The sequence below is a fragment of the Aspergillus glaucus genome (assembly GCF_001890805.1).
Source record: "Aspergillus glaucus CBS 516.65 unplaced genomic scaffold ASPGLscaffold_16, whole genome shotgun sequence".
Lineage (NCBI taxonomy): Eukaryota > Fungi > Ascomycota > Eurotiomycetes > Eurotiales > Aspergillaceae > Aspergillus > Aspergillus glaucus.
The window spans coordinates 471,027-498,570 of record NW_019170468.1 but is presented as its reverse complement, the minus strand read 5'-3'; the positions used below and the strand labels follow the sequence as shown (position 1 = coordinate 498,570).

The following is a 27,544-nucleotide window of genomic DNA, read 5'->3' as shown; positions in this document are numbered from 1 at the left end:
CGCCTGCAAGATCCGTACTTCCGTCCGTTCTTTTTCGATAAAGGGAAAGTATGAGTCCACATCGCGGAAGTATACGTTCAGAAGCGTTTTGAGCCGAGTCAAAGGCGGCAGCTCAACCGCAACGACTCGACGGAGCAGGGGAGGAGGCCTTGAGGAACTTGCTGTTGGCATTTGTTGTTTCTGATCCAAACTAATCAAGTCTCGCAGAGATTGGAGCTGTGAAGCTAATGAAATACTTCGTGGCCGTGTTTCTAGTACGTCATAGGCATCGGTTTCTTCTTCGTCCAACGCTTCTGGAATGATCGCTTCATCTATTGTCGGAGACAAGGAGGCGCAGATGTCACTGTAAAGTCCCATCTATTATCAGTTTCAACAGAGCGCACGATGTTTGTACATTGTAAGAGATGTACCTGATCCTGTCCGCATCGTTCGGGGAGTCGGGATTGTTTCTGATTTCTCTCAATGGCTGCTGAGGAGAAACTTGCCTCGCTTCAACAGGTACGCTGCATATTTCATCAATACAGATTTTATCACGCGAATTAATTCTAGCTTTTCATACCGGACTTCTTTTCGTTGTCTCCTTCCCCTCCGAGCTCCCCGTGTGTAAATACACGGCGTGCCCCTTGCCCTACAATGGTTGCAAAGATCATCTCCGGAACACTATCCCCCAAGATTTCGGTGAGTGAAACTGCCAAGATATATTTTCCAAGCATCCGATCTCGGTTGATCATACCTTGACCTTACGACGCTGGCAGTCCTGGCTGTTTTCCGGTTAGCGTGGGTTCAATAAGCGAGACAGCATCAAGTTCTGAGACTCACCAGGCTCGTGCGATATACTTGGTTCTTTTTGCTTGCCGTGCTCTTGGGTTGTTTTCGACAGGATCTGGTAAGTTGTCGGTATTTATGTCTCGAGTCAATTGGTGTAGAGGATCCGTGTGAGAGTTTTCAGCAGAGTCCTGGCTCCGGAGTAAAGCATGAAGAACATTTGACATTTTCTTCTTCGGTTGCTGTTATTTGCTTGGACTAGTTGAAGTTCCCAAAAATAGTTGAACTCACACCGGTGTTTTCAACCGTTGAGAATAGGATTGCCGAGGGAAAATGCGGGGAAGCCGTGAAGTCCTTTTTATAGATGATCGGCCGGAACATACATACTTATCGCTAAATGCATAAATCGGATTGGATGAAATTGAATGATAGTAGCTAACTATAGAATATAGACATATAATGTTTCTGTGGTTTATCATTTTCTACTGTCTACATAAATCGGCCTCCTGTACATTCAATGCATGTGCCGGTCACATATGATGACAACGGACTGGCTAGAAACAGCATCACCTTCGCAGCTTCATGAGCCGTTCCTGGTCTTGCTAGAGGAATATCAGACACATCACGCCACTTCTTTGCTTTTAGCGGAATCCCAGGGCGAATAGACTGTCCGTCCAATTCCAGCACTTCGGATTCAGTGGGAGGTCGAGTGATACGGGTATCGATCCAGCCGTACGCTATAGCGTTCACACGGACATTATATCTACGGATCCATTTAGTATATACTTTGAGAATATGAAATTGACAGCAGTAAGGACTTACCGACTCCATTCAGCAGCAATGGTCTTGGTAAGTCCCACGACTCCGGCTTTTGCTGTCGCATAGTTGATCTGGCCCATGGATCCATGCAGACCAGAGGTGGAAGAGACGTTGATGATGGTCTTGGGTAAATCTTTGTTTCGAGGGTTCATCCAGTATGATGACAGCGCGCGGGTCATCTGGAAAGGGACATAATTGTGCATCTTCATGATGATGTCGAACTTTTCATCGGACATCTTGTGAATGGCACTGTCATGGCAGAATCCTGTACCAGACTCACATCAGCCCAACTATTTTGTGTAAAGGAATACTATCAGTCCATCATAAAATACCAGCATTATTAATTAAGCCATTGATCTTGTCGTATTTGCGCAGGACATTGTCAACCAACTTCTGGGGAAACCCTTCCTCCAACACATTGCCGACAAAAGAATCGGCTTTTCGGCCCTGCTGGCGGATCTCATCAACCACCTCTTGAGCCTTATCATTGTCCAAATCGTTTATAGCGACAGTGGCACCCTGCTGGCTCAGAAGGAGAGCAGCTGCTTTACCAATACCTGGTTAAATGGATTGTCAGAAGCTTGAAACATGTATGCTGATCAACAATGATTGTACCTTGTGCACCCCCGGTCACAATAATGACATGGCCATCAATTCGGCTTGGGTCTGTCACTCCTTCTAGATGTTGACAAACTTGATTGAGCCTGTCGCTGGCCATATTGATTACTCCGGCCTTGTTGGATTTGTACATGCCGTATTCAGTCATGGGATAACGTTTTTATTGCCTGTATTATCGTCTGGAAAATTTATGTCAACACCTTAATTCCGGTGAGAATGTATTCCGAGATTCATAATCGGCTTTCTTGCGAATTATGGTGAATGGTAAATACCGATTCGGAATTTTCCCACTTTCGGAATAAATGATGCTGCATATTTCGGAATATAGACATCGGCCCCGAGTTGCTATTATACAGATTCATGAGCGTGAGAATACTTAACCAAGCCCAGTTAGCTATTCTGTGAGATGATAATTTGACACAAAACGAACTCAATTTTCATCAGATATCCGACAGTTGAACAACTTAACAATGCAAGCTCTTGCATCAGACATCCCCGGTGCAGACCCATCATGGCACCATCGACAGGACCACCCTTATTACAAACCCAGCCATCATCGATTGCAGCGCTTTGTGCGCGAATACGTGGATACCGAAATTGCTCCTAACGTGGAAGAATGGGAGAGACAGGGTGATATCCCGGAGACTGTACGTTCAACTTCCAACCCAACCCATGAGTTAATCATAACACGAAATCGAATAGGCATTCAAACGACACGCAGAATTAGGGTTTTTAGCTGCGTCGGCTTTCCCCATACCTCGGGATTTTGTTCAGGGTGTGACTTTGCCGGCAGGGCTGAGCGTCGATGGTATTGATGATACACCCTTGCTCGTGATCATGCGCTGACGGTTGAATGAAGAATGGGATGAATTTCATGATGCTATTGTAAGTTATTGTATTAATCATTCAATGAAATTCTGCTAAATCCAAGTAGGTCATCGATGAAATGGCCCGATGTGGTTGTCTAGGCACGGTTTGGGGCATCAACGGCGGCGCGTCCGTTGGCGGACCTCCCATTGATCGATACGGGACAGAATCACAGAAGCAAAAGTATCTCGCTCCGCTGCTACAAGGGCTACAGAGACACTGCTTGTGTGTGACCGAACCAGCTGGTAAGCATGCATGCCCAGACTGCATGGGATCTAGTTAACAGCTACAACAGTCGGCTCCGATGTGGCTGGATTAACCATGACTGCAGCTAAAACTCTAGGTGGCAGCAGCTACATGCTCAATGGAGAGAAGAAGTGGATCACTCAGGGTCGCTGGGCGGATCATGGCTTGGTAGCAGCAAGAACTGGCCCTAGCGGTGCCAAAGGAATTTCGATGTTCATTGTGCCTTTGAATACGAAGGGCATTTCAAGACGCAAGATGGAGAACTCAGGAGTCAGCTCAAGCGGTACGGTATCTTCCTGGATTATTAGTTTGAAGAGGAAGCAATTGCAACTAATTAGATATACGTGACAGGTTCGACATTTCTAGAATTCGACGAAGTACATGTTCCCTCCGAGAACCTCTTGGGAAGAGAGAACCAGGGTTTCGAGATCATCATGTCAAGTACGTCGATAAAACACCACTTGATTAAGATACAGTAACATTCACTGACAAATCCAGCCTTTGCCCATGAACGTCTTTGGGTGGGGATTACGGCTCTTCGCCTGAGTCGGGTATCCTATGAAGACGCGTATCGGCACGCATTGAAACGCAAGACATTTGGCAAGTCTCTGTTCGAAAACCAAGTCATTCGCCAAAAGATTGCGAAGATGGTCAACTTGCTCGAACCGACACAGGCATACATGGAAGAACTGGTCTATCGCTCTGTGCGCATGCCGTCCATCGAGTTCTCTCCGTTGGCAGCCATGCTGAAGGTCCAAGCAGCGCACAACCTGGAGAAAATTTCAAGAGAGTCTCAGCAAATCTTTGGGGGATTGGGGTACTCCAGGGGCGGACAAGGGCAGCGCGTCGAAATGATCAGTCGCGATGTCAGGGTTTTGGTTGTGAGCGGTGGAAGCGAGGAGATTCTGATGGACATGATTGCCAAACAGCAACGGCGATTGGCGAACCTATAACTGTATATTGTATTACCTAGTAAGCTAAGCATCAATCCACGCATTTCAACCCTTGGACGCCGGAATGGCCCCCTTAGTAAATCAACCATCTTCGCCCACTGAAATCAAAGTATTCTCATATTATCGACAATATAGACAGTAAATCAGGGTGCTAAACAAAGCTCATTCAATGATGATCGAGCAGTTTTCCGCTGCTTAGGATTAATCGTCAGAAGCATCCCCAGGAAATCCACTTTCTCCTCACCCTCAAGACACTCCATCCATCGCTCAAGCCTCTCCGGTGGACGCTAGTGTGATCTCGAATCGAAACTGGCCGCGGCGCATATATATCGCTCAAGTCAGGGTTTGGTTTGAAGTGGGTGGCCACAATGAATTTTTCATTGTGGCCAGAGAATACCGATTCCTTTTGTGGAGATTTCACCGTTTTGGTAGATCCAAAGCTTGAGAAGACGTACCCAAATGTGGTAACCGGGGTTCGGCCATGGAGGCTGATTCAATTGATTAACATATGCAACAGGAGCTCAAGTTAAACCCCTACCTGCTTGACCTGATACTGCAGTCGTTGGTGGTATATTTGAGAAGCAAGGACTTCATCCACTTCCCACTCCTGGTTATCTCCAATGAAAATTGGCTCTGGTGGCTCTATAACTTGCCCTGGCAATGGGTCATTGGCAGCACGGCTGCACTATGCAGTTTGTCAGGTGAGAACACAGGGTGTATTTGATCATGATAAATCAGACTAATCCATGCAAAGTTCTTCTATCAAGAAGTCACCAGAGCCATCTGCACTACAAGGCACTTATTTGCTTTTACCAATCCAGAGCCCTTTTGCCCTGAGTATCTGCAATATGTGGTCTACAGTTCAAGCAAAAGGGATGACTATTTTGCACGTACCATCAAACACGTCACCAATCAGCTCATCAAATACGATATTTCCGATCAAAAAGGATCCAGTCTCGACGGCCGAGACCAACGAATCCCTTTGACCGTATCACGCGCAGTCATCGACTTCATGGTTGCTGGCCTGGGTTATGTAATGAGGAGAACCAACCAGGGAAGTTAGGCCACCCTGCCGAAAAGACCTGTATTATATTGGCCATATAGACGAATATGAATTTGACCGCTCAATGCGCCTGGGGATCGGCCAAACGTGTGATGCACCAAAGCACATTTTGTCCGCTGCAGCCTATCTTGGGAATATATAACTGGTTGAACGTATGCTTGGACAGGAAGGCGTGGATTTGAATGCTAGGTGCAATATGCTTGGTCCATCATTGCGAAATACTGCCTTGAAAAGGTCATTTTGAGATTGTCAGACTGCACCTGGATAAAGGAGCAGATCCAGATGGTGGAAGTTACCCCCGCACTGAAGAGGATTATCGGACAGTAGAGAGGCGATGTGGACAGGATGTCCTTGAGCAATGTTTCCCTGATATTCTCGACTGTCCTGGCACTGCTCTTGAGGCTGCTGCTCAAAAGGCTCATAAAGAGGTTGTGCAACTTCTTCTACAGCCAGAATTTAACACATCAAGATCATCCTCCAGCTACCGAAAGGCAATCGCTTTTGCAGCTATGGGGGGAGATGCTGATATTCTGAAAATGCTTATTGGGAGTGCAGATTCCAGTACTCTCTCAGAGAGCTCACTTCAAACATACTGGAACCGTACGCTCCGATATGCAGCATTCTGTGGCAAAACAGAGACGATCCCTCTACTGCTGGATAAAGGGGCTCATATCAACAGACAGTACGAGGATGAGATTAACTTGGGCTTCAGTACTCCATTGGGACTTGCTGCTTTCAATGGCCATAATGAAACAATTTTGTTCCTCCTACAAAAGGGGGCTGATATCAATGGTGGATCCCTTCATCCAATTTACATGGCCACCTGCCGTGGCTTTGCCCGGACTGTAACGCTACTTCTGGATCAGGGGGCTGAAGTCCATCCTGTTTACTTCAGGTTCATGGAGAGGGCAGCAGAATATGGAGAAGCTGATGTTGTCCGGGTATTCTTAGAAAGAGGTTTACATCAGGTGCCTGGTCGCTTTGATAAAGGGGAATGTGCCCTGGAGATTGCTAAGTCTACTGGACATCCGCGTGTGGTGAGAGTGCTTGAAGAGTTTGGGGTCACTGAGTAATGATTCAAATACAACTCGATAATAAGGGGTTTTATTTTATGTATAGCCTATTGTAATAGAATGAATAGATGGATCTGATTAATTGGGAGTGCTTATGCCTCTGTTCCTCATCTGTATCTGAAAGCTTTTCCACATGCAGTAGCCATGACGAGGTTAATAATTGTACACAGATCAGTACTCAAGATGTCTGCGGAAGCCGATAAGTGGGAGAGACCGGAACAACACACTTGAGGGATATCAGTGAGCAGGTTGTAGGATCCAATGATGATGGCGCTAAGACTCATTTTAACATGAAGCCCTATTGTGATGGTCTCGAGCAATATGAATCTATTGGTAGACTATCTGACGAAATTTTAACATGAGGAGAGAAAGGAAACAGGCAGGGCCTGCCGATGACAGACTATCTAGTGTGTGTGCGAGGGGTTCTTGCCCTACTCCAAACAGGACAAAGCAATCAAACATGCTATGCAGCTAGCGAGCGTTCATGCTCAGTGAATGCCCTACCCAAAACAGGTCAAAGTAAGCAAACATGCTATACAGCTAGAGAGCGTCCATGCTCCGTGACAATTCCCCTGAAGCTCCTTGATCCTCCATCCTGCAATGTCTCTCTGGGGCCTCCCTGGCTTGGTTGTTTGGGGAGGGGGCATTGCATGCCTATGGCCTCGTTATCTGAGCCCGTTGGCCGTTCCGGGTAGGTCTCCCAGGCTTCCAGGGGGCCTAATTCCGGCGTAGTTAGGGCTAAGTCGATTATCGAGAGCCCTGGAGAGGTTTTGGGCCTCGTGGGTGTGTCTGGGTCATTATTGATTAGGATGTCATAGTCCTCAACAAGCTGCTCTAGGGGCCCGGCATTCATCCGAGGCCAGGCCGCCAGGCTGATTTCAGAGATATCTGAAGTGGGGATTCGGGGAATCGGAGGTATCAATGATCCGCAATTAGACGAGGTTTTATATGGAAGAATCTATTAAAACGAAAGGGTGCAATATATTCTCGTATATGATAATCTGAATGCTTGAGTGCTTGTCTATCTAAATGTGTGTACACGCTGGCCTATGTCATCGGCCAGTCGGAACTCATCTAGTCGGAACTCGTCTAGTCGGTCCGACGTTATTCCTTATCAATATCTCTCCGCACCGGCGCCAATCCTGTGCAGCTCTTTGAGCTGCGTCTTGTCTATGTACTCGTAGATAGCCTGACCTGTAGCTATCCTGTTTGTCAGTTCCTAATATATCTCCTGTTCACCTGCTTACCTGACCCTGCACCCTGATAATATAGTGGGTTGGGCTAACCTAACCCGAATATTACTATAAAGGGAAATGATTGGCATTTTGGCAGGAATGTGCGGGTATTTAAGCATAGGCCTAATGCCGGCCCGACCCGCCCAGTCTATATATTGAAGTCCAGTGCTGAATGGCCAAAGTTCTACAAGCTGCATCTTTGGTAGAGCGGAAACAACACTGTTTTATAAGGCTGGAGTGAATAGAGGAAGAACTCTGATTTGAGAAAACTATTAATCATAAGGCCTATTTATAGACAATCTGGCGGCCATCAACTAGCTACTAAAGGAAAGCATTGCGAAAGAATTTCAAAGAGACAAAAGGAATATAAAGTGCATAATGCATGCAGGCATTGGCCATAGTCAAAGGATGCTGGCTGCATAGCCGTAGTTCCCCGATCCTATCACCTCTCGGCACCTTGCCAGTCTCGGTCCGACTATTAATTCGGATCAATAGATGGCAGGCTGGCACCGTGACGCCTCCGTTTACCAGGTGAAATTTTCTTTTGATCAAATCAAGCGCACTTTAGAGCCAAGAATTCCTTTGCTTCAGACAGCTGGGAGCAACAGAGATTAGGCTGCAGCATGGCAAGATCATCGACAGTGTAGTTCCCAGTAGCGACCGCGATAATATCACTTCCCACACTCTTGGCACACTCGATATCGAGTGGCGTGTCACCCACAATGATCACATCACTGGCATGAACGCCCATGCCATAGCGCTCTTGCAATTTCAACAAGGAGTCTTGAAACAAGGACTTGCGGTCGAGGTGTGTATCCCCGAAGGAGGAAATATCAAGGTCGAAAATGTTCGTGTCAATGCCGGCCGCGTGCAGCTTCAGAAGTGCATTTGGACGCGAGTTGCCGGTAAGAAGGCCAATGCGGACTGACGGATGCATATCCTTTTGATACTCCTTGAGCCAGGATAAGGTTTCCTTTGCTCCCGGGCATTCTACCGCTGTTAATCCTTTCTTGTTGGACTCCTTAAGATACCGTGGATGTAATTGCTGGAATTTCTCGACCATCAGAGACTTGTCATCCACGCCATGGTACTCCATGATAGCATGGAACAGGCCCAGATCCGTGCGCCCGTGCAGGTTAACCGGGGTATTTCTGTGAGTGATCACTTCTCCCATGATCGCGCTGATACAAGAGAAGTAGGCATCGATGCTGAGCTCCTCAGAACGGCAGAGAGTGCCGTCAATATCAAATAAGAGAGTCAGATCCCGTCGCTCCGGTTGAGGGTGTACAAGAACTCTGAGTAACTCGCGTGAACCAGAAAACAAGGTTCGACCGTGCAAGAAACGGTGATTGTCCACGATATACCCCTGACCAGCCTTGAGCGCGACGGCAAAGGCATTCTGGAAGATGGTATCCTGCAGTTTAGGCAAGGCAGAAACCATGGATGCTGATAGTTGAATGCCATCGTCAAACCGGAAGCGAAGCAAACCCTCACTTTCATCGAACACCGGCCTTGGTACAAATGTTCCATCGTCTGCACGGAAGCTTCCGTACTTTGGACTGGTAACAAGACGGTATAGGTGCTGATCTTGCTCTCTGATGGCCTTCAGAACCCGATGGCCATCCACCAGCAGGGATTCGCCTCCCGTCTCCGATGCACTTTTGAGAAGCGACATCAGAAATCGCGGCGGTACATCCCATCCGCTTCGGTCCGTGTGGAAGAATAACTCTGTCGTTTCCATGCGCTTATTATCAGTGTCCTACATACTCATACTTCCATCCAAACTGATGGGACTAACCTTCAGAACTGTATCCTTTGCCGGCCAAATTCGGAGCGAATCGAATATGACTGACACCGCTCCCTTCAATTCTCTCATTGCGAGGTCGAACGATTTCCCCAAACTCATTAGCAAGGGAGACAAGTAACGTCTCATCACATTTTTCCACGAAAGCTATTCCGTCAGTTAAAATCGCCTTCCGTATCCCTTCAACGTCCGACGGCAAGTAGAAAATTGGAGCTGCAATGAACTGGTTGAGCACGATATCCTTTGTAATAGTAGCAGACACAGCATAGAACCTACCTTGCAAGCCTAATTTACACTGTGTCACATCCATTGTGTCAGAAACTTTGATGAAAAAATAAGACAATAAAAAAGTGTATTTCTCTTGAGGTGTCGATGGCTGTTGAACTTTTAATGATGAGATACCACCTGCTTTTATAATGCTTTGGATCCAAGCAGATGAAGAGCCCCTATGACTCGTTCTCTCTGACATGTGAGTATCTAGGTCTTTGGCACTGACCGCTTCTGATTTCTTTTTCCAGATGTACATTAGCTACGGCTGAAGCCACATAAATAGCTCATATTATAGGCACTGGAGACTTTTCAGAGTTGATCGCTAGATCGATGATCTCTGGCAACATGGTTTATCCTTGCACTTCTGCGACTGGAACGACGAGGGATTGGACTCCTTGTGCAAAAGTAATATGCACGCTCACGGGGGTCCACAAGAAGCTCGCCACCAATATACTGTACTACAATACACGTTCTCTACGCGTTCTCAAATTGGGAAACTAGTAATTACCAAAAAGTTACTATTGCAGACTCTTGTAGATCTTACGATGTACTTTTGATATTCCAATTGGAACCATAATGCACAATCCAGCTCATGTATACCGAGGGTAACCCCGGGCAATTGTAGCAATCGATGACCTGTAGAATTAAATTATAGTTTCATTCTATGTAATTAATGCCTGTGATCACGCCACCATGCCTCGAGTATTACGCTTATCGGCAGGAATAAGCCAGTGGCACATCTTCATTCAGGTAGCCTTATACAACTATCGACGTTCGCAACAACGCAAAGGAGGAGATAATATGTATTCATTGTCAGAGGCCGTGCTCCTCTCATGTTCAGCTTCTTGCCTCTTGTCTGTCTTGCAGCTCAGCGTGTGATCGCTCATCACTCTTTCTATCAAACATAGTCTCAATGTGTTCAAGGCTCTTTCCCTTTGTCTCTGGCATGAGGTAGCACACGACCACAGCCACGACTGTGGAGAACCCATATAGGAAATACGGTCCACTTGGAGAAGATCGTAGGAACAATGGTGCAGTAAGAGTGACAATGAAATTAACAATCCAATTAGCTAGAAGTTCCACAGCACATACCTTGGCCCTCAGCCTGGTCGGGATGATTTCCGAGGCGTATATTTTACCAACCTTGGTTCAGACTTCATTAGTAGGCAACCAGTTGGCGTAGTCCAAACAGCACTTACCACTGCCCAAGACCAAGAAAAGTTGGCTATAAATGTGTAGATCAGCACAATTACTACCCATTGTGCAGCCTTGGAAGTCATCCTTGCCGAACCCCCGGTAGTTTCCCCGTACTTGGCATACAGTGATCCGATTACAATGAAGGAGAATGAGCAGATTAAGCCCCCTAAGATAAGTGGTCTGCGGCGACCCCATCGGTCGATCCAGATCTGAGCTGGAATTGTACACACCAGCATCACGATACCAGATACCCCGGAGGAGAGGAAGGATGCCTTCTCCGAGGTGAAGCCGGCTTGTTGGAACATGATCGGAGCGTAGTATAAGACGACGTCAATCTAAGCAACAGTTAATAACCAGCTTCTTTTACATTATAGCAACAACAGAAGTAAAGGAGATGAAGTATTCCGCCGGTATTCGATGTAGCGGTCGCTTACCCCAGTTAATTGTTGGAAAGACATCAGAAAAACACCCAGAGCTGTTCGGCTAATATACTTGCGGTGGACGATTTCTCTCCAACTGGAGACGGCATTTTGATCCCCGGTTTGTAAACTCTTCTGAATCTCTTCCAGCTCGACGTCCACGGCAGGTGGTATCCGCAACTGCAATAACACCCTTTTCGCGTCGTCGCTTCGACCGGCTTGGACCAGCCACCTCGGTGAAAAGGGTATGAACAGCACTCCAGCGCAAAATATGGCTGCCATAGCGGCTTGCACAATAAACGGCGTCCTCCAGGCGAGACTGCCAGAGAGGCTGTGCGTTCCATAGGCGATAAAGTACCCGGTCATGACTCCAGTTACCACAAAAAGCTGTAATAGACAAGCAGTGACTCCACGGATATCCGCCGTGGCAATCTCAACCAAGTATACTGTAGCCATCGAAATCGTCTGACCCATTCCCAACCCTGTTATCAAACGAGCGATAATGAGAGAGGCGAAGTTGGGTGAAACGGCTGAAACGACCGTACCAATCAAGAATAGAATACCACCGATGAAAATTCCATATTTGCGAGAGATGCGGTCAGAGATGTCGCCACTTGCCAAAGAGGAGATCGACGAAGAGAGCAGAATGCAGGCCACATAAACCCCTTGTTGCATAGATGATAGATCGCCGATGGATGCACTGAACTGCTCCATTTGACTGATGACACCGATCGAACCTAGAGCATCCAACAACACCTTAGTACAGTGTCATCGCCTTCAGTGTTTCTGGGATTAGTATTTGGCGGTACAAACTTACCTGTGTCGAGACCGTATAAAAGGCCCGTCAATGAGATATAACTTGCAATGAGCAGTATCTTGCTTCTTGGAGAAAACATATGGACGTTGGTCACAGCATTGGTGAAAATTGCCATGTTTGAGGAAGATTGTAGTCTTGAATGTGTTCTTCTTTTTCTTACTCTCCTGCTTATTTTATCGACCTTTATCCCTGAGCTGGATTTGAATGCCTGCAATATCCCTAGCATTCCTAGCGATCTGCGCGGTGATCTGCGCATTGATCTGCATTGGTGATCTTTACAGTGATCAATTCCTTTTTCTCTTGTGTTAGAGCAATTGCCTACAACAATCTATAGCGGCCAAATTGCAATAACTAAAATATTCAATTTTTGATTGCTAGGAAATTGATATTTCTTTTATTTAGCCCCTGGGTAGTACACCGCCTTTTTCAAGCTCATTTTTATCACCATAATCATCATGAATAAGATATCTAAAGAAGAGCGAATGAAACCAGCTATTGAGGCTTTTCATAGAGGCCAATATCTATCGAAAACTGCCTGTGCAACTGCATTTGATGTGCCTAAAAAGTGTCACGGAGCGCAGGCGCTCGCCAGCGGCATGATATGTTTGACTACTTTGGCCTGTTTGGGTATAGGGCAGGAACCCCTTTGCACACACACTAGATAACTCAGCGCTGGCAGGCTCAGCTTCTTTCCTTCGTCAGATAGTCTACCAATAGACTTCTATTGCTCGAGACCGTCACAAAAAGAAAGCATTGTGAAAGAAGTTCAAAGAGACAAAAAGAATACGAAGTGCATAATGCATGTAGGCATTGGCCCTAGTCAAAGGATGCTGACTGCATAGCCGTAGTTCCCCGATCCTATCATCTCTCCATCATATCCGCCGTAGATACGATTGGGCATGGGTAGGAAGTATGTCGTAACTAGGCGGTGTATACGGAAGTAAACAGAAAGTGACTGTGATGGCCTGGTCATGTACATGCTTCCTCACGTGTCTGAAGTGGGGTTATTAGCCACGTCAATGATGGCGGCATCCTTCCCCTTCCCCTTCTTCTTCTTCTTCCCTCCTCATGTTGATTATTGTCACGGACTCGGACCAATAGATAATAACGAATTGATATTCCTATCTAAACTAGTGTAGCCATCGACGGGAATATCGAATCTGGAGAGAAAATAAAAAGAAGAGGAATATATCTACAGAAAAAACGGGGTTTTAGCTATGGGTTCTGTGACCGCGCTAAGTGCTTTCTTTGTTTGCTTGCATGGCAGCGTTTGTCAATATCAGCCACTGAGGCGGCGTTGAGGCGTTGAGGTGTCACAATTATTCTCGTCAATAGCTGTCTAGGTAGAACTCATGAGATGGATGTTCCATTATCCTAGCTGAGCACTCTATGACAAAAATCCGACACTGATTGCTGTAAGGACTGGTAATGCCGGTTGCCGCAGAAAAAGAAAAAAAAATATATAAGGCAATGCAGTGAGGATGAAATGATGCAGGGAAGATGGGCTCTTGGTATTGGTGTCTAGCCAGTGTCACCAATTCCCAGCAATATGATGTTTAGTATACTTATAGCATCTTCAGAAGAACCATACCAGGGCTGTATAGAGACGCCAAGAAAGCTTAGACATTTTAAGCATTCAAGTACCAAACTAGTGCTCCAAAATATAAACGGAAGTAGCACCGCTACCTCCCAATATCCTTAAAATACCCATAAACAGCATTCAAGACGTACATCATAAAAATGGTCATTTATGTCATCATAAAGATATGCAAGAAAAATGCAAAAGAAAAAAAAAAAATTAATTAATTAAATAAAATAAAATAAATCAACTGTCCACCACCATCCCTGCCAAAACCCCAGCACCAATCACTCCGCCATCCAAGGCCTCCCGCAAAAACACCGACTTCCCGCTCTTCTGCGGCCCTGTCCGCATAATCAGCCGGTCGATATATTGCTGACATGTTTCCTTAAAGTTCGGGTAGTTCTGAATGATGCCACCCGTATACGCAACGACCAGCTCCTCAGGACCGGATTGCCAGTCCGCTGGGGGTGGTGTGAGGACAGGGCAAAATGGAGATTGGATGGTAGAGCCCTCAGGTCCTTGTTTGGACGGATGTGCATTGCTGTTGTATTCCTGTATAGCAGCATTGGAGGTCTGCAGCAAGTTCTCCTTGCTATCAACCTTTAGTTCAATCTCACGCATGCATGCTAGCAGTCCAACAATGGCAGCGGCTATAAGACCAGCAGACCGGCGTTGGACTGTCCTGGCGATCTTGCGGAAGACTCCTGCAGACATTGCATTCCAGCTCCATTGGCTGTTTCCAGATGGGGACAGGGAGTGATTCAGTTCATTGGCAAGGTCCTGGTCTGACCGTGCATGAGCCACATTGTCAGAGATGTAACTTGTGGTAAGGGTGTAAGGTTGGAGTAGAGTAGCAGGGAGGTTGTCCTTGGGGACTCCAGCAAGATTTGTAAGATAGTCATGAAGGATGAGGCGGATGAGTTCACCGATATACTGACCTTCGATCATCTCAAATGGTTGAAATCCTGGCTGAGCACATGTCCAATCCAATTTAGCATCCCATTTGGTGATGATATCAAGCTCCTTCAACAGTGATGCTGCTCCTGAAATACTCCATTTGGTGTTTGCAATAATTTGCTCTGCGTCAGGACTAGTTGAGTGCATATGCTTGGCCTTGGATTCATGCAAGGCACTGAATTTCATGGGAATCATTACATTGCATCCTGTGTCCACAATGATACCCATGGCGACTCGACTATTGGGCAGGGATTTCACAGCATAAGCAAGTGATGCCAGCATTGCAACAGTATCATTGGTGATGGCAGCAATATTGAGTCTTGGTAAGGAGAAGAGCTTGTGACACTTTCTCAATGGCTCATCATCCTCATATAGCCGTCTCATATGCTTTTCATATCCATTCGAGATGATCTTACAAAGGTTGAGGTCAGATATGATGGCAAATCTTTTGCCCATGGGCATGAAAGTGGCTTCTGGAAGGAATTCTTGCCTATGATTGATTAGTTAATAGGATCAGGGCCATGATCAAATGAGAACTCACATGATAGGAAAGCTAAAGGTGATTCCCATATCCAATTCCTTAGGAACATTACCTTTCATTGTATCTGAGGATAAACTCTCAGCTACTACTTCCGCAATGCAGTCTCCAATCCAAGAAAATAAATCTTCTGCCTTGTCTAGCTTCAAATGTTCCTGGATGGGCCATGCCCTCTCTAAGGTGCACCGTACACGTTGCCTCTGTGCTTTGTGAATTGCATCACAGAATCCCTCAGAAGCATCTGTAGAGCAAATGGTTGCATCTGCAGCTTCCCCTAGCAATTCAATAAAAGCAACTCGCAGATTGCTCCCTCCGACGTCAATTGCTAGATATTGACCAGTTTCATTCCCATTGGGCAACCTGGTTACTGGTGTCTGGTGGAACTGCTGCTCTGATGTCGATACCAGGTGATGATACACAGTAGAAAAGCGCCGTGCGAGCTTGTACAGGATGGCCTCGTCAAGCAAAAGGGGAGACAGGAACTCATCTACCATCTGGTGATGCGCAAGATGTTCTCTTTCTGCCGGGTCTATCTCTGAGCCTTCCTCATCCTCCTCCTCATCCTCAATTGGATCTTCATCATGCAGATGTTCATGCGGTTCGTCGTTATTGGTCTCTGTGTGAACCGGGGTTATTGGTGCCATCATTCATTCCAGAACATGAATAGAGTTGGTCTCAAAATTCGAGGAAGAAGGATAGTGTAAAAATGCCGTGACAAGTATAAACAATTCAATCGCTTGCTGCGCAGTGGAATGTTTTGGATTGGGTTCAAGGAGTATGCGGAGCGGATGCAGAGTAATGGTAACTATCACAAGATGGTTGAGTTCACCAATATCAAGTTAAGCTGTCAAGAATGCACTGTATAGTAAAAGGATAGAGGAATTATTAAGTCATAGCCTGTTAAGAAATATACAATGATGCTGGTCAGTCACTGTAACTGTAAATGGGGGAACAACATTGCTGTTGATGCAATGATGCACATATGCAGTGCAATCACAATTCCACCTGGAGTAAGGGAAAAACAGGGCCTTCAATATAAGTGAAATGGATTATGAAGCAGAGGGGATTGTGGGGAAGTGTACAGTAGACCTGTCCAAAGTGGCTGTAGGTCATTTGTTGTGAGTATAGCACACGCACCAAATTAAACAATGGATGATATAGCAGGATGAATTCCTTGGCTGGTTAATGTTCAATAGAGTCAAGATTGTAAAATGAAAAAAGAAAAGGCAAGGATTGAAGCATTAATTGGATATCGCAATGGCAAAGCGGGGAAGATGTTATTATCGCTTTATCAATCAAGACCAGCCGGAGAATGGGAGCATTGCGATGTCGCTGTAGTCAAGGAAATTGAAATAAAGTAGACAGAGTAGAGTAAGGATCGGATAAGAAGAGAAAAGAGAGGAAGAGAGGATGCGAGGTAAGAAGAAGAGAAGAAGAGAAGAGAGGCGAGTTAATATGGAGAAGACGGAGGACAACAAATGCGACCTTTGATCGGCATAAGATGATGTGACACTGGACGGGCGAGTACAGTCTTAAGATTTATAACATATGTACTAGTAGAGCATAGCTGGGAATGGCTTTTATATTTGCCTACTTATGATTCTTTGCTGTCTCTTCCCAGCCTCCATCCCGATGCCACCGGGTTGTCGCAGGCCTCGGACACACTGTTGCAACACTCATCTCATCCTGTTGATTTCTATATATGGCTGAGGCCGGATGATATGTTGGTCCGAGTGACCAATCAGGGCTTGAGTTTCCCACCTATTGCGTCTTATCGCTGTCCCAAAGTAACTATGTAAGATAGCCAATAAAGCGAAGCAAATTATTACGGTATACTTTGCCAGACTTTCTGCGCTTCTCATTGATAGAAAAACCTCGGATCTAATTGGTTGAACTTAAAAAGACAAAAACGTGACCTCAAAGTCTTGGCACCACTTTCGTCGTAGTTTGTAATTTGTATGTAGTTCACACAGTGGGCAGAAGCCAGAATCTGGGCTCTCTGCAAGACTCAGGGGCTCCCCCCGGGGCTCATGTGGCGGCTCCAGGAAGCAGAAGTTTTCGACGCAGAGCTAAAAGGGGTTGTGGAAGCCCTTCAAGAAGCAGTAAGGCAGACAGCAAGGACCCAGTCACCATTTACCATCCTGCTGGACTCCCAAGCGGCCATAGCCCGCCTGGGACACTCACACACCAGAGTAGGCCCAGCCGCCCAGGACAGACTGCAGCACTAGAAGCAGTCAACCTGGCCCAGGTGCTGGTCAACCGGGGACAGACAGTGGCCATCCAATGAGCAGGCAGACCAGGCAGCAAAGGCAGCAGCAAGTTACATTAGTAGACATCACACTAGTACCCTCATCCAATCCAGGAGACGATTGAGGATATCATGCCCCAGCTTGGTGAGTACTTGAGGCCGGCAGATAACTTTCAGCCTCTTGTCCCTATGAGTTCCTGAGGTAAGACCCCCTTTGTTAGGACACAAAGCCGCATGGCGGACTTATACGTCTCTTTGTCATACTTATACACACATGTAACTAGTTATCTAAAATCTATTTATATAGGCCTATGGAGCATATATAAATCTATCTATATTCAAAATATGAGGCCCATAGCCCCCTCGTTGGGTAATTATCCACTCTATTTAACGATGTGACGGTTAGCAGGCGGCCGTTTTAGGAGTCCTGCTAACCAACTCCCGTCTTGGTATCAGGTGAGCGTATTCCCACGGCCACGGATTTCATGTTCCTTGACACTCTCACTGCGGTCTCTGCGGAGGAGCCGTTTATGTCCCTCCCCTCAACCATCATGTTCTCTCCAGTCATAAGTCCCATCATGCTGACTGTGTCCTTCTCTGCTTCCATCCTTCCTCCCTCCCATGAACATCTCTTGCAGTGCTTCCCATCCTTTCAAAGTCCGTCCTCATCCATGAAACTGCTGTTACCCTCACCTTCTTTATCTCCTACTTCAGGCTTTCCTTTGTTTGCCAGTTCCCTGCAGGCTATGTTGACCATGGCGGCTGTGACGGCTTAGAACCTCAAGGCCGCCCCAGTGACTGATATCGACAAACGCCGCCATCCAAGCAGACAAAGAAAGCACTTAGCGCGGTTACTCAACCCATCGATAAAACCCCTTTTTTCCCTGTAGATAGATCCCACTTCTTCTTTCCTCTCCAGATTCGATATTCTCGTCGATGGCTACAATAGTTTAGATAGGAATTCAGTTCGTTGGTATCTACTATTCCGAGCCCGTGATACCAGGTCTCTGGTAGTACGCCGTACGATACTCATGTGGGGTTCCAGGGTTGATATAGCTGCCAGTTTGAGCAAAAATGTTGGAAGATGGATCTCTGCTCCCCAGTTATGAAGGAAAGGGGAAGGATGGAACGGCCCGAACCTGGTGGACAGCTGAGACGATCTGATCGCACCCACAACAATGATTTGTACATTGGTTTGTTGATCAGTGTGCCATCTGGATATCCATACATAAGACACGTAAGACGTAAAAATGCAGAGAGGACGTTCTTGCTAATGGGATTGGTTGCCAGTTCATGAACATCATGGATACAACAACTTCTTCCCCTTCCGTTTATGATTATCCAGTCCAAGCATTGACGGAAGCCATTATGAAGGAGGAATACATTATCACAGATCGAGGTACTTGCCTCACGCTGATGGGTGGGCCTAAGTATCTCAATGATTATTGTATTCAGATCTACCAGACTGGTGAAAAAGACGACCGACTGCTTAACCCAGCCGACATAATCACCTCAAATAACCTTACAGATCCCCACAAAGAATGTATGCAAAAAAATTCGTTGAATGGGTTCATGGTCCTGAGGGACAGGGTGTTATTTGAAACTACACTCAACCAAAACAGAGATACTGTTCGTATAAGGGGTTCGCCGCAGTATTCCGTCTGACAGCTGCGATTGCGAACTTGACGACGATGAAAGAGAGGAATTGTGAGCATGCAAAAATAAAGCTTGGTTGAAGAACGGAAGGATTGTATCAATGCTGGGGCTTCCGGGATTATAGAGAAGCTGGAGAAAGGGGGGGGAAAAATGATATCGTGTTGTTATATATGCCGTGGGACAATACTTGACTTTCATAAGCTGCTTTTTCTCCCTTGTGGTACAATGAATACGTATTCTAGCCGCTTGTAATCGTAAACACCATAGATTCAACACTCAACTCAGGGGTGTCAAGAATAACTGCCTGTTTACAACTGACAACTTGACATTTTCTGTCTCTAAGGATGGCTGCGGAGCGATCATAATACCTCTACTTCTGCAACAGCGCGGCGAGGAACTACATGTTACAGAAGATCTGGTAGTACAGATCGTTGAAAACGACCATCGTGACGCGGATATCATGAAGTCCTTATTCAAATTCAGAGACAATCTTCCAATCACCAAAGAGGTTTTTAAAGCAGTAGCTTCGATTTGGTACCACGGGCATGAAGCAATGAAGATTCTACTTTGTTACAAAGGGAACAAGCTTCCAATCACAGAGAAAGTGGTTTTAGAAGCCGCAGGAAATTATGGAGTTGGGCGAAAGATATTGCAGCTGCTTTTTGATTGCAGAGGAAGTGAGCTCCCGGTCACGGAGACAGTGATAATAGCAGCGTTGGATAATTGGAACTCTAGAAAGGAGGCATTTTGGGGTTTTCCAAAACACGAGAGAAATGATTTGGAGGCATTCATAAAGAAGTTGGGTTATGAGTTCGAGGAGTACTACGACCAGGTCCAGCAGGATGGCTCAAATACTGATGAACGTATATTTAAAAGAGGCTGAAAGGATATAGCGATATAGCGATTGATCTACCAACTAACCGGGAAACATGGAGAGTGAATAAGCTCTTAAACTGCTCTATAACAACCCATCAAAGAGTCACATTCATCTATATACCATGATCATTGTAACTATAATAACTCATATCACATCTCTATTCTGCAAGCTTCTACCTCACCAAAGTGGCAGTTGTGTTTGCTCTGAAGTCGCGGCTACTAAAGCCACTCTTGAAGGTGAAGCTACCGGCGGGAATGCGCCAGTCCTGTGCAGTGACGTCCCAGTAACTAACATCCCGGCGCATCAAGTCGAAGCTGACAGTCTTGCTCTCCCCAGCGCGCAGCCAAACCTTGTCGAAGCCGCGGAGCTGGCTCGGAGGTGTGCCTGATGGCGTGGACTTAGGGAACTGGACATACAATTGCGGGGTAGCGAAGCCGTCGACAGAGCCCGTATTGGCAACCTGGGCCTCCAGAGTGATAACAATGTCCCAGAGAGCTGGATTACCACCTGGTTGAACTGGGCGCTGTGCCGGCAAAGCAGTCAGATTGCTCGGATGGTTGGCCTTGGCGACAAGCTTGGTCAGGTTGAAAGTGGTGTAGCTCAGACCAAAACCAAATTCGTAGCGGACGGGAATCTTATGGGCATCGAAATACCGGTATCCGACTTCGAGCTCCTCATCAAACCAACTTTGCCAGTCATAAGTGCCACTGGTCGCCACACCGGTCGTCAGCGGTGCGTTGTAGTCGGACTCGTTGTACGCAACGACATAGGGCAGCTTGGCTGACGGATTGACGTCGCCGTACAACAGATCCGCAATGGAATTGCCGGCCTGTTCTCCGGGGTAGTGAGCAGCGAGGATAGCAGTGACGTTGGGATGGTCGGCAAAGGGCATGACATTGACTCCAGCCGAGTGTGTAACCACCACAGTGTTGTTGCAGTAGTTGGCGACGGACTCAACCACGGCACTGCCATTCCAGTCGAACTCCAGGAATTGGCGATCCTCGCCTTCCACAGCCCACGATTTGACGAAAACCAAGCAGACATCAGGAACCTGAGGGTCTAACAACGCGGACGCCCCGTTTTCGACGACCAATGTGTTGTTCATCCACACTTGGACAATTGCGCCACCCTCCTCGGCCCGAGAGCTGATGGCATTGAGTGGTGTCGACAAGGTGCTAAACCGGCAGGAACCAGAGGATCCCGAGTTGGCCAGAACACCATATTGGTAGTTTCCACGCACGGTAGTGGCCTGGGTGATGGGGCCAGCGTCATTACCGAATATGGCAACATTGCGCATGTTCTTACGCAGGGGCAAGGCGTTTCTCTCGTTCTTCAGTAGCACGGTTGAAGCAGCACCGTGCTCACGAATCAGACTGCTGTGGTTACTGCGCACATCGCGGTTGCTCGTGCCAGTGAACTTCCAGTCATACAGCCAGGTATCCGGGGGAGAGTCGACATTCAGCGGGCCCACGGAAGCGTCGACACTGGGGTAGTTCTTGTCCTGGTTGAGCCAGTAGTACGGAGTCATGATACGAACGATCATGTCATCCAGTCGATCCACGCTCACGGTACCATTGTTCACTGCTTCTGTCAGGTTCTTGCCATAGTAAGAACCCTCAGTCCAGAGCTCTCCGTACAACGTGAAACCACCGGGCATGGTCATGTCCATTCCGCTCTCGACTGATGCAACTCCACCGTGGGTGGCACCCCAGTCGGACATGACATAGCCCTGGAATCCCAACTCATTCTTGAGAAGATGGTTCAGCACATACGAGTTTTGGCAACTGTGCGAGCCGTTAACCCGGTTGTACGAGCACATGAAACTGGCTGCACGCGCCCGAGCGGCATTGGCAAACGGCCACATATAGATCTCGTGCATTGTGCGGTCGTCCAGATTTGAGGAGACCGAGTCCTGGATGTAGGTTGTTGCGTTGGCGTCGGGGGCATAGGTAGGGTTCCGCTGTATCTCTTGTTCGTAGGCGACGAAGTGCTTTGCGTTTGCCTGGACACCGGCGTCCTGCATTCCCAGGATGGATTCTTCCATGCAAACTCCGGTCAAATAGGGATCGGCGGCAAAGCCTTCCCACGCACGTCCGCCATAGGCGCTGCGACCAAGGGGACCGCCAACAGGGCCCAAAAGAACGTGAGAGCCCTTGGCCTTGTGTTCCTTGGCCAGGGCGTAGGCTCGATCGTAGAGCAGGTTGCGGTCCCAACTAGCAGCTGCGGACACACCGCTAACGAAGACACTCGAGTAGTCACCCTGCTGAACACACTGCGGACCGTTCTGCAGACAGAGTCCACTAAAGTTCAGGCGGGGAATGGGAAGGACGTTGCCCACACAGGGACCAGGCTGGCCGGTTGCCATCCAGGCTTTCTCGTCTACCGTCAGTTGGGAGACAAAGTCCTTGGCTTTAGCCATTGCCTTCTCCCAGCCGCCATTACCTGTCGTCTTTGCTGGCGGGGATCAGCATCGGCTGAACAGAAAGGGCCGAATTCGGTCAAGTATGCACTTACGCGAAGGGTAGACGGCGGGTGAGTGGCCGTAGGGGCTAAGAATGGTGGTGTTGAGGGGCTGCACATAGCTGAAAGGTGTGCCAGTATACGAACTGGGGGCCTGGCAAGTGCTGGCACTCGCAGAGGAGGCCAGCAGCAGCCCTGTGAGGAGGGTAGCATCCACCGTCTTCATGGTGTACAATTTGTTTGTCTCTGAAGAAGAGCCCACGTCAACTGATTCTTTTTCATCAGGAATTCCTCTATTTATATTTATTTATTTATTTATTTATTTTTTTCTTCTTGGTCAACCTCTGGGGTGGTGCTGTAATTCAATATTTTATCCCCACATCAAGGTTTGCTTTCCCCGGCTCGCGTGGTGCCGAAGAGGCTCCGACTGGAAAGCCAGGGTTCGGCCTCGTACCGAGTGTCTTCCCCACAACTGAAAGGCTTAAAGGACGACGGGATGCGATAGACAAGGACCATCGAGATAGCCATGAACCACCAAGTCATAAAATGACCTCACTACCCCCACATTGCAATGCCGAAATTCTGCCGGCTGGACACATTGAACCATGAAAAATGCTCTCTTCACTCCCGCACAACATTGGTAATGTTCCTTTCGGCTAGTCCATCGTCTAGTATACTGGTTTTTGCTTTGGTTCACCATCAGACCATGAGGCATATATTCCTTCACGCCGACGACGGCAACCACAGCATATTACGACCCACAGTCAACAAAACAGTGTTATCCTCAACGGGCGCTTCCAATTGTCTGTTTCAATTCCTGTGTTGTGCGCAGGTGACCTCATCTTCATTTTGCCCTCAATTACAACCCGTTACTGCTAGGATATAGTAGTAAGCCGACAAGAGAAGGGCTAACCCGACCAACAATTCTTCTGACACATTGCAACGTGAAAAGAGGCAGTTGATAGACCTCCTTGTGTAGAAAGCAATGTATGTCTGGTTAGTCATGATTCGACATTTTCCAAACATAAAATCTCCGAGGGAATGCGGACTGCCTCGCCGGGCTTTCCAAATTGCTCAGTATTGACTTCAGCTAGTCTCAGTCGGTCTGGTCGGAACTGTCAAGCCTCCCATGGGGAAAGTTTCCTGCCGACACTCGGAGGAAATATATAGGCTGTTGTTGTTCCGCGTGGAGACCCCAGTTCGGCAACATAGTGTTAATTTAGCCCCGCGGATAAAGTTGGGGATAGTGGAGGGGGGGGGTTTATTTACCCGCTCAGAGTATGAGTATCTTGCCGTCCATTGTACACTCCCAAACTGAACTACAATTTTGTCAATGTCAAGTCCAATACCGATCGCAGCTCTAACAATACTCTTGGGCCCTATGAATCATCCAAGAGGGAATATGTTCGTATACGTACGAAAGCAGAAGCGCCCTCGTTAGGCCAAATTAGGTAGTTGGCCGGTCTGCTCGACCGACCACCCAATCAACCACTCTTTAGCCCATATTCACACCCCCTCCCCCCCCCCCCCCCCCCCCCCTCGCCTAGCGCCCGTAGTAGCCTAAACCTCAACCGATGATAATGATGCGGGGAGATTGAAATTGTGGGACATTTATGGATCGGCCTTGTATAGCATGGTGTGATGAAACACCACAGACTACCCCAAAAGAGGATCCAGACGATGGAAGGCCCCAAACGAGAGAAGTGAGGGATTTGACAATACCCATACATGGTATCGGAACAATACAGTCTTTTATGTGACAGCCATTTACACCATGTATTCTGACACGTGATTTGACTGTAATTTGTACCCTATTTTGTGGCGGTGCAGTGTAATGTATTGGCTGTTCCACTGCCATCGATGGGAAAACATGCATGCTGAATGAAGACATTAATGGGCCAATGATATGGGGATCTCTTTCATGCTTTGGGAGGCAAATTCCCCTGAGAACTGGTAAACCAACAGCAAAGGGTCAGGAATAGCAGGTGGTGTCCAGACATGGAGAGGGTGTGCTCAGGGCATGCTCAGGGCGGTATTCCTTGGAATAGTAATTGTATCTGAAGGAAGGAGAGGTTATCCAAAGGATTATGCTCTAAAATTGATGGAGGAAAATTGTCAGAGAACTGAGACTGAGGGGCCTGGCTCTGCGACATAGTGAGTGATGGAGCTCAGATCAGAAAATAATAGTATGTGAGTAGGGTCACAGAGTGTGAGTGCTTGCTATCAATATGACATGCTTGACCACTTTGGCCTGTTTGGATATAGGGCAGGAACCCCTTTGCACACACTAGGTAGTTCAGCGCTGGCAGGCCCAACTTCTTTCATTTCCTTCCTTGTGTTAGTATCTCATCAGGTAGTCTACCAATTGATTCTTATTGAACGAGACCGTCACAAGTTTATCATCAGTAGTAGAAAGTGTTATCTTTCTGTAGGGATTAGTAGAGAATATTACTGGTAAAGAGCAAGCTTATACAATGAAATGATGTTTTTATAAACCTAGACTATCAGAAGGCCTTCCAATTAACCCAGTTTGATGCCATAGGCGGCTTCTAGGATCGAACAGAGAAATGTTAGCGAAGATGATAGTATAGTACTCAGGTAAAATACATATAGTTCCCACCATATGCCGCATCAACGAGCGTTCCGACCATAATTAATCACCAAGAGCTTGAAATCTACTAACGCTGAGACGTTCTACAGTTTTCGATGCTAAATTTTTTAAATACAGACGAATCCCGTATAATTTCAGAAGAGATATGGCTACACCGTAATGTTCATGGATGTAATGGCCAGAACAGCGGTAGATTACAGTAGAAAATCAAGATGAATCATCATTTTATCCAAAACCGGAAAATCTTGGCAAAATTATGCAATTGCGGTTCGAGGTTCTAGATGTTGGAACCGGAACCGCACCATTTCGAGGCCTAAGGAGGCCTATCAGGAGGCAAGGCTGTTCGGGGACCCTAGGGCTACTCAGGCTATTTTACAGTGCCTACGGGACACTGGCATGGGTGCTAGAAAGACCCCGGGTAAGCCTGGGAGCAAGCACGGGCACAAGATGAATGGGGATTGGAAGCGATAGAAAGAATAGAACAGGCAGAAGGAGATTAGTTGGGGGGGGGCTAAGTGGTGTGACGGTCTCGAGCAATATGAATATATTGGTAGACTATCTGACAAAATTCTAACATGAGGAAAGAAAGAAAAGAGGCAGGCCTGCCGGAGACGAGCTATCTAGTGTGCGCGAGGGGTTTAAGCGATGCTCAGTGAATGTTCTACACCAAACAGGCCAAAATGATCAAACATGCTGTGCAGCTCGCTAGCGTCCATGCTCCGTGACAAGTGGCCCAACAAGTGAGGAAGACGAGGAGGTCCTGGGCCCTGGGGGGAAATGGCCCGGGCGATGAGGCCAGATCGAGGTGAGGAACAGGCAAGAACATGTGATTAAGTAGTAAACCCGAAAGGAGCGGGGGATTCTCCCCCGCCCAAGGCTCGAACAGTCTGTTATAGCCCCAGGAGCTGGATATGGACTATAAACTTGAATAAATCAATCAAATCAATCAATCAATCACCAACTACACATTTATTAGTTGTGCCAGATATGTAACGGCTCAACGCCGCATCTATACCAATATCGACAAATATCATCATGGCAAACGATGCGAGTTGATCCCTAAAGCAATTCAAATTTAGACCTCGGCAGGCCCATACCCACCCATAGGCGGGTAATGGGTAGTTCGAAGCAGATACCCATTTGACCCAAGCCCTAATCAAAATAGAAACACCTGTGACTTGCATAACTTTATGATTTTGCTAGTAATATTTAGTAATTTTCGAGTATTGTCCTTACAGCATGTAGGCTTGGAAATAACTAGTTAAAATTATCCATGACATAAGACATTACTCTATTTGCATAGCTAATAGTACTCAAAGCCATCATCCTCACGGCGAGGCTTCTTGCGGTTCCTTCCTGAGTTCCATATTTGCGTACTCTCTCGCTGTGGGATTGTAGGCAAGGGGTGATCACCATAATCATCATCATGATCAAGCTCATGGTCTACCTCACCTTCTGCCTCAGAATCATGGCTTTTGCGCCATTTCCCTAAAGCACGCTTGCTTGGTGCCATGAGCTGCACATTAGCAGGTGAGCTATCCTCCTCATTATCACTAATTGGATCAACACTATCCCGTGTCTGCTGTACATCTCTTTCCTCTTCTGCTGCTTCTCGCTCTTGCCGTGTAAGAAACTCCCATAAATATGCAAGCTGCGCCTCTTCTACCTCAAACTTAGTTGTACACATAAACATCATAAGCTCCTGAATAGTTGAGGCATTCAGGGAGCCGCGGCGGTAATGAAAAACATCACATGCAGAATTAAAGAGTCTCTCAACACCAGCACCAGTGGCAGGAATTGAGAGAACATCCCGTGCAAGACTAGCAAGTTCTGGGAACTCATCTTCATGGTCTTTCCAGAACACCCAGGGTGCAGTAGGCATTAGGCAATGGACCTACTATAGTATTAATAAAGAACCTCTTATTATGATGCAAATACTTACTGCTTCCAAGATACCGCGCAAGCTCATCATTCTGGGATGAAAATGACTCCCGAGGCTGACTAGAATTAAGAAGGAATCCAAGCTCATCATCCTGTGAGGCTGATGATTGAATATTAGAAGGCAACTGGCTAGTGAGCCTCTGTTCGTAAAGCTCAAAAAATCGCTCAAGACTCTCATGAATAATCGCACACACTAGATAGCTCGTCGTCGGCAGGCCTGCCTCTTTCCTTTCTCTCCTCATGTTAGAATTTCGTTAGATAGTCTACCAATAGATTCCTATTGCATGAGACCGTCACAGTTTCACTAACATTAACGTAATCAATCACCGAGCCGCGGATACCACCGAGCCGCGTGTTTTCCTTCCATTCTACCACTCCCTTCTTTCAACACGTCATTTACCATAAAAAATGCCACTTTCAAAAGAAAATCAAATCCAGATGGCTATTTCAGCCTATGAAAAAGGTCAATTTAAATCAAAATCACAAGCTGCCAAAGTTTTTGCAGTGCCTGAATCTACTCTTCATGAC

The 27,544-nt window shown here is 46.9% G+C and overlaps 10 protein-coding genes across 10 annotated transcripts; 3 read left to right on the top strand and 7 right to left on the bottom strand.

Annotated features, from left to right (window-relative positions):
* Positions 1 to 1,254: 1,254 nt before the first annotated feature.
* ASPGLDRAFT_131053 (SDR family NAD(P)-dependent oxidoreductase) lies at positions 1,255 to 2,302 on the bottom strand (the record flags this gene model as incomplete). Its single annotated transcript, XM_022541009.1, has 4 exons — positions 1,255 to 1,528; positions 1,588 to 1,849; positions 1,917 to 2,141; positions 2,200 to 2,302. 4 exons carry the CDS (start codon positions 2,300 to 2,302, stop codon positions 1,255 to 1,257), a joined length of 864 nt encoding a protein of 287 aa, XP_022398908.1.
* Positions 2,303 to 2,672: 370 nt separating this feature from the next.
* On the top strand, positions 2,673 to 4,268 carry ASPGLDRAFT_27596 (acyl-CoA dehydrogenase family protein; the record flags this gene model as incomplete). Its single annotated transcript, XM_022543673.1, has 7 exons — positions 2,673 to 2,849; positions 2,905 to 3,010; positions 3,062 to 3,087; positions 3,137 to 3,314; positions 3,356 to 3,598; positions 3,667 to 3,756; positions 3,814 to 4,268. The coding sequence occupies 7 exons, from the start codon at positions 2,673 to 2,675 to the stop codon at positions 4,266 to 4,268; spliced, it is 1,275 nt and encodes a 424-aa protein (XP_022398907.1).
* A 660-nt stretch (positions 4,269 to 4,928) lies between these two features.
* On the top strand, positions 4,929 to 6,404 carry ASPGLDRAFT_27595 (ankyrin repeat domain-containing protein; the record flags this gene model as incomplete). Its single annotated transcript, XM_022543672.1, has 3 exons — positions 4,929 to 4,969; positions 5,130 to 5,326; positions 5,566 to 6,404. The coding sequence occupies 3 exons, from the start codon at positions 4,929 to 4,931 to the stop codon at positions 6,402 to 6,404; spliced, it is 1,077 nt and encodes a 358-aa protein (XP_022398906.1).
* A 368-nt stretch (positions 6,405 to 6,772) lies between these two features.
* Positions 6,773 to 7,381, bottom strand: ASPGLDRAFT_49620 (uncharacterized protein). Its single transcript, XM_022547143.1, has one exon. The coding sequence runs from the start codon at positions 7,255 to 7,257 to the stop codon at positions 6,937 to 6,939; it is 321 nt and encodes a 106-aa protein (XP_022398905.1). The 5' UTR covers positions 7,258 to 7,381; the 3' UTR covers positions 6,773 to 6,936.
* A 488-nt stretch (positions 7,382 to 7,869) lies between these two features.
* On the bottom strand, positions 7,870 to 9,997 carry ASPGLDRAFT_49619 (uncharacterized protein). Its single transcript, XM_022547142.1, has 3 exons — positions 9,720 to 9,997; positions 9,438 to 9,656; positions 7,870 to 9,367 (listed from the first exon to the last, which is right to left on the bottom strand). The coding sequence occupies exons 1-3, from the start codon at positions 9,967 to 9,969 to the stop codon at positions 8,193 to 8,195; spliced, it is 1,644 nt and encodes a 547-aa protein (XP_022398904.1). The 5' UTR covers positions 9,970 to 9,997; the 3' UTR covers positions 7,870 to 8,192.
* A 553-nt stretch (positions 9,998 to 10,550) lies between these two features.
* ASPGLDRAFT_131200 (sugar porter family MFS transporter) lies at positions 10,551 to 12,225 on the bottom strand (the record flags this gene model as incomplete). Its single annotated transcript, XM_022541018.1, has 4 exons — positions 10,551 to 10,856; positions 10,913 to 11,245; positions 11,345 to 12,066; positions 12,147 to 12,225. 4 exons carry the CDS (start codon positions 12,223 to 12,225, stop codon positions 10,551 to 10,553), a joined length of 1,440 nt encoding a protein of 479 aa, XP_022398903.1.
* A 1,746-nt stretch (positions 12,226 to 13,971) lies between these two features.
* ASPGLDRAFT_130924 (hexokinase family protein) lies at positions 13,972 to 15,867 on the bottom strand (the record flags this gene model as incomplete). The annotated part of the gene is made up of 2 exons (XM_022540996.1): positions 13,972 to 15,175; positions 15,227 to 15,867. The coding sequence occupies 2 exons, from the start codon at positions 15,865 to 15,867 to the stop codon at positions 13,972 to 13,974; spliced, it is 1,845 nt and encodes a 614-aa protein (XP_022398902.1).
* Positions 15,868 to 18,773: 2,906 nt separating this feature from the next.
* Positions 18,774 to 20,010, top strand: ASPGLDRAFT_27591 (uncharacterized protein; the record flags this gene model as incomplete). The annotated part of the gene is made up of 2 exons (XM_022543671.1): positions 18,774 to 19,014; positions 19,370 to 20,010. The coding sequence occupies 2 exons, from the start codon at positions 18,774 to 18,776 to the stop codon at positions 20,008 to 20,010; spliced, it is 882 nt and encodes a 293-aa protein (XP_022398901.1).
* Positions 20,011 to 20,099: 89 nt separating this feature from the next.
* ASPGLDRAFT_59728 (beta-glucosidase) lies at positions 20,100 to 22,690 on the bottom strand (the record flags this gene model as incomplete). Its single annotated transcript, XM_022548393.1, has 2 exons — positions 20,100 to 22,458; positions 22,519 to 22,690. The coding sequence occupies 2 exons, from the start codon at positions 22,688 to 22,690 to the stop codon at positions 20,177 to 20,179; spliced, it is 2,454 nt and encodes an 817-aa protein (XP_022398900.1). The 3' UTR covers positions 20,100 to 20,176.
* A 3,688-nt stretch (positions 22,691 to 26,378) lies between these two features.
* ASPGLDRAFT_37504 (uncharacterized protein) lies at positions 26,379 to 27,047 on the bottom strand (the record flags this gene model as incomplete). The annotated part of the gene is made up of 2 exons (XM_022544829.1): positions 26,379 to 26,969; positions 27,018 to 27,047. 2 exons carry the CDS (start codon positions 27,045 to 27,047, stop codon positions 26,379 to 26,381), a joined length of 621 nt encoding a protein of 206 aa, XP_022398899.1.
* Between the last annotated feature and the right edge of the window lie 497 nt (positions 27,048 to 27,544).